This window comes from Plasmodium vivax, chromosome 9 (genome assembly GCF_000002415.2).
Source record: "Plasmodium vivax chromosome 9, whole genome shotgun sequence".
Taxonomy (NCBI): Eukaryota; Apicomplexa; class Aconoidasida; order Haemosporida; family Plasmodiidae; genus Plasmodium; species Plasmodium vivax.
Genome location: NC_009914.1, coordinates 1,382,253 through 1,390,419, shown reverse-complemented (window position 1 = coordinate 1,390,419; position 8,167 = coordinate 1,382,253). Strand labels below are relative to the sequence as shown.

At 42.9% G+C, this 8,167-nt stretch overlaps 1 protein-coding gene across 1 annotated transcript; it reads right to left on the bottom strand.

Moving 5' to 3' along the window:
* Positions 1–982: 982 nt before the first annotated feature.
* Positions 983–4,772, bottom strand: PVX_092445 (hypothetical protein, conserved; the record flags this gene model as incomplete). The annotated part of the gene is made up of 1 exon (XM_001615431.1): positions 983–4,772. Exon 1 carries the CDS (start codon positions 3,905–3,907, stop codon positions 983–985), a length of 2,925 nt encoding a protein of 974 aa, XP_001615481.1. The 5' UTR covers positions 3,908–4,772.
* Between the last annotated feature and the right edge of the window lie 3,395 nt (positions 4,773–8,167).

Genomic DNA, 8,167 nt, shown 5'->3' with positions numbered 1-8,167 from the left:
GTAATGGGCGTGAATAGGCACCTATATAAGCACGTACACACGCGCACACGGTTATATACAACCGGAGGGACGGGACGCGGAGGAATTTTCAAAAGGACACAGCCGCTTCGCTCCTCGTTCGCTTCCTCCCCTTTGTTACGCTAAGGGAGTCATTTTTTAAAACTTCCTTTTCGGAGGGTACACATTTTTAAGAAAAAAAAAGTTAATTAGGAAAAGAATAGGTAACGAATAGGCTACGAATAGGTAGCGCGCATGCAACGAATGAGCAACGAATGAGCAACCGAATGGGAAACAAATAAACAACGAATAAACGAATAAACGAATAAACGAATAAAAAAAAGTGGTGAATAAAAACGGGGAAACAAATAAACACCCGAGCGAAATGAAGATGCGCACTTAAAACAAATTTACATAAAATTCTGACATATAAACCAAACATGATTTGTTATTCATTTTTAACTGCGCACAAACTATGCCTCAGCAATTACCCATATGAAGTGGTATTCGTTTTCCTTCCCGCTTAGCAATTTCATGCAAACAGGCAATGGTCAAGCGAATACACGTTCAAATGGTAAAAAAAAGTATGCAGTTGGGGCGGTTTTCCGTTAGGGTTACCACCTTTTCCACCCACGTGCGCGCGGTTCACGGGGTGCCGTCTGCATACGGGGACATATACATGTACGTTGGGAAAGATGCATGTAAATGTGCACACACATTGGTCTCCCATAATTTGTACTCAGAGGAGGCAAAAAAAAAAAAAAGAAAAAAAAAAAAAAAAAAAAAAATTCAACGGTTTGCCTTTTCTTTACAACTGCCGCGCACGCGCTTACACGTATGACGGTACGCATAAGTGCGCCCCTCCGCGCGTGCGTCTAATGCTAAATGGGTCATTCTGCATGATGAGACCATTCCTCACAACATGCGTTTATTGTTTTTTTTTTTTTTTTTGCAGTGCGGCAAAACGTTCACCCCTTCCGTACTTTCACTTCATGATGGTTCCATCTTGGTAATTTAAAATTTCGTCATTTTTCCAAACTTGGTTTTTTTTAATATGGTCGATGGTAAAATCAATTTTGTTTATAACATGTTTTATTATACATTCATTCTTCAAATTGTTTTCCGCGATGAGCGATATTTTGCTCACCAGTCTACGATACTTCTTTCCCTTCAGCGTCTCTTTATGCTCTTTACATATGGCTTTAATCCAGAAAAAAAAAGTGCCCAGAAAAAACCTATTCCTCGCTAGAGAATTCAAAAGCACCTCCAACAATTTTATGCAATATTTTCTCCCCAAATTGGCAACTGTATCTTTGATCAATTTTTTGTCTTTCACATTGATCAGCATAATTACCTTGTTGTATCTTCCTAGAGACATATTTAGCTTTATTATGGATGACAGGGCTAAAAATTTGTCACTGGGGGTGGTTGCACTTTCGTCACCGTTGTTTTTCCTCTCACCTTCGGAGTGGCTGTCCATATCGTTAAAGCAGTCCTCCGTCTTGATCGCTCTCTTCCGGGTCGGCAGGGCACCTGCCACTTCGCTCGTCGCTTCTCCCGCTGCTTCTCCCGCCGCTTCCCCCGTCGCTTCCCCCGCCGCTTCCCCCGCCGTTTCGTCTAATGAGCTGTCTCCCACTTTAGACTTCTTCACATTTTCGCGCTGTGCAAAATTTCCCTCTGCAACCTCCGCCCCCGGTGCGCTTTCCTCGTTTTTCAATTTTCTTTTTTTCCTTTCCTCGCCCTTTCGGTCTGTTAAGTTTGCCTCCGCCTTTTGTTCGCCCGCCCCTTGGGCGACATCATCGTTCAATACACTCACGCCGCTAATCCCGCTCATCGCGCACACTTCCCCTGCTTCTCCCAATTCGTCCGCTTGCTCCCCTTGCACAGTGTCGCTGCCCCCCAAGGAGGGCGTCGAACTGCAGGACGCCTGCGTCCCGTTCTTTACGCGCGTCGAGTTGGAAAAACTTCCATCATTCCTTGACACATTCGTGGTGACCTCGAATTCGTCGGCCCCCTGCGGGGTTCCCCTTGCGGCGCGTTCCTCGCCCTGTTTGAGATGATCCGTTTCGTGGCTGCTTCCACCGGAGGGTTCTTCCTCGGGGGCGCCTGCGCCGTTACGTTGATCGTTATGTGCACCGTTAGGGGAACAACCTTTTGGAGCGCTTTTCCCCGGATCATCGCGGACCATTTGCTCTAATTGGGGTTCCCCCCCGGGCATGGGCAAACCAGGTTTCACCGCTTCACCCCCCTGGTCCGCTGCTACATCACCCTCGCTGTAATCCGATCGGTCCTCATCGCAGCTGTCCGTTTTATCACTGTCGTCATTCCACGTGATGTCGCTGTCAATGTAGGAGTCGCTATCAGAGTAGCAGGAAAATTTCGATTCATTCAAAATTTTGTGAACCAAATTTTTTTTCACCTCATTATCCTCCACATCTTTAATGGCCACAAGTTTATCATTCGAGTTCATCACCTTCAGCAGCACAGCCTCCGCAGCACCTTCCGCAGCACCTTCTGCAGCTTCTTCTGGGGGGGTTAAAAAGTCGTGGCGAATCTGTATTGTATAAACAACAGCCGATTTTTCACTCAAAAAAATAGTGTCCATGAAAAAGTTACTATTTACGTAGGCGTATTTGTTAACCATATGTTCCAAATATTTTGCAAAATTGGGAGAATTTTCTTTCTTCTTTTTTATGATACATTTTTGTTTCATTACTCTTTTGAGCAGATGGTCAGATGCGTTGTATATTTGCGCCACTTTGAATGGCAGCTGCATGTGTGCTAGAGGGCACTTGCTCACGTGTGCTAGGCCGAACTTAAAATGGGGGACATTCAGATGATCGATGAGGTAAATCAGCACCTTGCCACTTTCGCTGTATATGAGTAGGTACAGCTTCACAACATCTTCCTTCGTGGCGGATGTGTTGCTTGCGTGTTTCTCATGGGCTGCTTCTTCCTCCCCCGTTTGGCCTTCCCCTTTGGATACTTCTTTAGTGTCTACAACATGGCGGGCGTTTTCTCCCTCGCTCGCATGACTCGCGTGACTCCCTTTTTCACCATCCGTGCTGGAGGTGCCAAGACGCCTCCCCTCCGGTGCGGGCTCCTCCCCAAAGTTGCACCCCCTCGAAGGGTATTTAATTTTGAAAAAAAAGACCCCCTTTATGGACTCATCATTTAGCATCCTTATATCTAGCTTGGTGAGGCACTTCTTTTTGTTCTTCACTTCCCCCTTCACCAATTTGTAGACGGTGACATCCTTACAGGAGTAACTGCAGACGTGTATAACCTCCCTATATTCGTCCCTCCCCTGCAGATGTTCATTTCGGTGCGAATGGTACACATGTTCCTCCTGCCGGCATTTTGCAGGGAGGCTCATATTGGTATTACTCAGCTTCAGCGTTTTGTCCTTCAAGTAAAGCAGCTTTAAGAAGTAGACCCTACTCTTGGTACTCAAATATATCATATTTTTCATATGGGAGCAGAAATTCACCTTCACAGGGGGTTCCTTCAAATTTAGCATAATGCTACATTTGCCATTCGTCTTGGCTTGAAATAGGGAGCACTTATTCTTTTGTATAAAAATGATATTTTTTTTAAAATATACAAAATCGATTGGCTCACAATCATTCAAATTTATTAACGTGTTTTTTTTTTTCTTTTCACAATCGTAGAGAGAAAAAGTATCATCTGAGAGCATCACCAAATCGGAGCTGTTGTGGAGGTACCCTTTAAGGAAGGCCTCAGACGACATCGAGTTGTTAATTTCGTATTGCCTCGACTTATCATTCTTGAACTTTAATTTGAATAAACGGACGCTATACTTTCCACCCTTCTCATTGCTGTCCATGTGATTTATTAGCAGGTCGTTTCCCTCCATGTCCATGACGTCTCCGTTGTAATCCACCGCCATTCTGTTCGACGCATTTATTGTTCTTCCAAAATTGGGGTTAAACTGTTGAAGCGATCTATGCAATGTTGCAGTTTTTTTCTCCCCATAAAGAGTTCCCCTTTTGGGACACACCCAGGGATGTTGCTAATACTTCTGTATGGGGAAAGGTGCACCGGATGGTAATTCCCCGTGTGGCGACTCACCCTTGGTGCTCTCTTTGCCTCACCTATCGGGGAGTGACCAAGCTGATCTTCCTACCACAAGTGGTGCGTTATAGGGGGCATATCGCTTTGGCCTCCGCTTGGATCATGAATCAAAAGTAGGAAATCTTTGAAACACGTGCAAAATTGGAACATATGCGTATGTAGCGGTAACTTCATGGACATGTACGCGGCGTGGCGCTTCTCCTTTGCCGCGATCAGGGGGACGCACGGGCGACGCCTCCCCTTTGTTACATATGTAGCTCCTCCCGCCTGCGCGCTCACACGATAAGTTTGCCCTCCGCGTATCTGCCTATCTGCGCTCGCAAGATGGTACAATTCGGTACGTCTCCCCTGAGTCGCTATGCGCCTCTCTGCGCCTCTCTACGTGGTATGCCCCTCCACAGCTTTGCTTGGCCCACTTCTCTTCAACCGTACCCACAATTTTTAAAAATGCTCAAAATTTTGCCCTTTTCAAAGCCAAAAGGGGGAAAAAAGAGGTAACGTTTTGAAACAAAAAATTTAATACAATTTGGATGCTCAAGCATACGTAGGTACAAATACAACGTAAATACATACATATATATATACATACATACCACGCGTTTCTCCCGTTCCTCTTTTTTTTTTTGCGTTTTCTTGGCTAGATAAATGCAACGCGAAATGGTGTCAAAAGGGACTTCCTCAAAAACACGTATGGCAGTTTGTTTTCCTCCTTTTTTCATGCCGCAGGAAAAATTGTCCTACATGTTAGGAATTATTATTTTTTTTTTCCATAAAGCAGCAGTGGTATCAAGCATACATGTATTTTTATTTTTTTGTTTTTTTTTTTTTACGCGGGGGTCGTTTTTTTTTTCAAGCCAAAGGGTTTTCAACCTTGTATATATGAACCAGCTGTTCCTGCGTAATGAAAAATGTAGAGGTGGCAATACGTAGCGATAAGCGACTGGCTGGCTGGCTGATTGGCCTATGTATCACATCGCATAAGATAATACGCACAGCGGAAGGCATATTCTTTACCCCTTCACTAATCTGAGTCGTAAAAAGGAATGGGCGACACCTTTTTTTTTTTACTTGCGCTCACAACATTTTGACCCCCCCAAAAAATTTTTTACTTAAAAAATGAACATTTAAAAATTTTGTTCTTCCGCCGCATGAACAGGTAAATACTTCTACAGTATATACCCACTTTGGGGAAGCTAATTTTTTTTTTTTTTGGTACATTTTCAACGCAAGGTCTGTGGGAAAAATACATAAACAGGTTACATCGGCTTGTATGCCCATTTGACGAATGGGGGGCATAAATAATGTAAACGAAAGAAGAAAGAACTCTGGCGTCACTCACATTGTTCACGAAGCGTCCAAGCAAAATGTATATGCAAGTTGGCATATTGCAAGGGGGACACCCCTGGTGATACAAAGCCCCGCGTTGTTCATTCCATTTCAAGTGGAGTAAACCGCCAAACGGCTAAAATAAGAAAAGAAAGGGATAAAAATTACCCAACCGTTTATACAACTTTGTGATGCCTATATTATGATGGGAAGCTACCCCTGTGAGAGTATACCCCCCTAGGGGGAGGAACAATATGTAGTTACACCCCAACGGAGAAGTGACCTTGCCCCATTCGAATAAGTACAACTTAGGCTCTACGATTTGTTGCAATCGCGCCAATGGGTTACCCAATAGTGTATTCCACCGTCCATGCGTTTTATTGGATTATTTTTTTTTTTTGGGGGTGACGGGGTGACCTCACGTTCGTGCAAGGAGCTAAAAAAGAAACGTTGACGGGAGACACATAAAACCCGTATGCAGTTATAGAGGGAAATTCCCCGAAACGCTTTCCCAACGGGATGACAGCTTTTACCACCCCATTTGAGCACCTCACAGGGTGACGCGAAAAAGGCAATTTCTACTACGTACGTAGTTTTTTCCAACTGTGCGATTCGTAACCCTGGTGCGTAATGCCTTATGTTTCTGCTTCCTTTTTTCTTTCCCCTTGGGGCTGAATGGAATGCTTTTCTAAGACGAAAGAAAAAGGTGTGCTTCTTTCCCCGTTGAAGTAGGCGAAATGTCTCTGTAGATGAGCGGCACGCCAATTGTATAGCCACACCGATGATTTGTCCTTATTGTATGCACAACACTCACGCAAGTAATTTTCAGTGGGCCGATCATTTGGCAGAAGGAGGAAATAAAAAATAGTAATGCAAAAGTATGGACACTGGTCACTGTTTGTTGTGATGACCCCTTTTTGGTGGCATGCTTTCGGTGCGAAGCCGCTCTGTCTCTGTGTACACCTCCCCCAACATATATGTTACGATAATAAGGCGTAATATTAAGCATTAGGGGGAGGGCACAACTTCATTGACAGGGCACCTCCACGGTGTGACAGCAAATAAATGTCAAATAAGCATCGCTGACGTTTTAATCCTCCTTCGAAATGGCACAATGGATGAAGTAGAATTTTTTTTTTTTTGTGTTTTTTTTTCTTACCAAATGAGGGTACACAAAAATTGGGGGAAGAGGAGGGGCATTTCACCCCCCTTTTTTTTTTCTTCACCTTTTCGTAAAGGGCTCCTGCAACCATGCGGCCATGCATCCACGTGTGCAGCAAAGGCAACGAGCAGCACTATCTTAAAAATAGGCTAACGTGTGAGAGGCCAAATTGAAAAAAAGGCGATGCGGGCGGAATGACGTGGCTGCATTTGCGTACTTTTTAGTGGAAGAAATAGCTTTTCAGAATTCAAAAAGATAAGGCAAAAAGAAGCAAAACATGGCAAAATAAGCAAACCATGGGTTAAAACGACCCGGCGGGGGAAAACCCAGCGCGTGTACATACATCCGCACACGTGCGTATGGCATTTCCATGTGAGCTACGCCGTGTCTGCATTAGCGCGCCAGGCTGCTCGTGCAGAGTGCCAGCCCGCACGCGCGCACAGCTGGGGGTGTTTATATGTATACATATATATATACACTCACCCAAGCATATGTGTGCTCCCGGGCAAGCAATACATTGCGCTGAGCGGCCAGCGCGAAGGTGAAAAATGGCTTTACAGGCCCAAACGCGGGGTACATGCATACCGCGAATGTGCATATGTGGAAACGTACAAATGTACACGTGTACGTATATGTGTGCTATGTATATATATATATTTATATATATATGTATATATCCATCCAAGTAGCCAATTCTAAAAAAAAGACTAATATTTGCCTGAACGTTCATAAAAAAAAAAAAAAAAAAAATACAAACACAAACGGGAAGAAGGGAAAGGAAACAAAAAGAAACGAAAAGAAACGAAAGGAAAGCTAATAAAAACACAAAAAAGGTAACAAAACTTAGCATAAGTGCGAACGCACAATGTGGTAGATAAAGTAATGACATAAATGATGTGTACAACCAACCATAATAAAAATCATCTATAACCCAAAAGGAAAAAAAAAAAAACAGCTAAAAAGTTATGCGTTATTTTGAAGTGATTTACCACCCATAAGCTTTCTTAAAGGTAATCAAAAAAAAAAAAAAAAAAATTATAAAAATCACACACATCCTACTCCCACAAAGGGGTAAAAAAAAAACAAAAAAGATGGCCAAATGATCGCCAAATGATCGTGAAATGACCGCCAAACGATCGCTAAATGACTGCTAAAATGATCGCCAAAAATGAATGCCAAAGTGAATGCCAAAGTGAATGCCAAAGTGAATGCCAAAGTGAATGCCAATGTGAATGACAAAGTAAATGCCAGTGTGAATGCCAAAAAGAGTTGTTATACATGTCAAACTTCGCGAGATGTTTCTTTCACTTTTGCTAACTTAAAACGTTCGTGAAGTTTCACCCTCGTTAAGTTCGCTTCTTTTTTTTTTTTTCAATCCGCATAATTGTACATATTGCATATATATGTTATACTGAACACCATTTAATATAACACAATATATGTACCTTTTTTTGCAATCCGAAACAAAATAGCTTTTAATATGTATTTAAAAAAAAAAATTATAACAGTTTGGTGAACAACAACCATTTACTTGCGAAGCACAAATGCATATTTTTTTTTTTTTTCTTTCTTTCTTTCTTTCCTTTT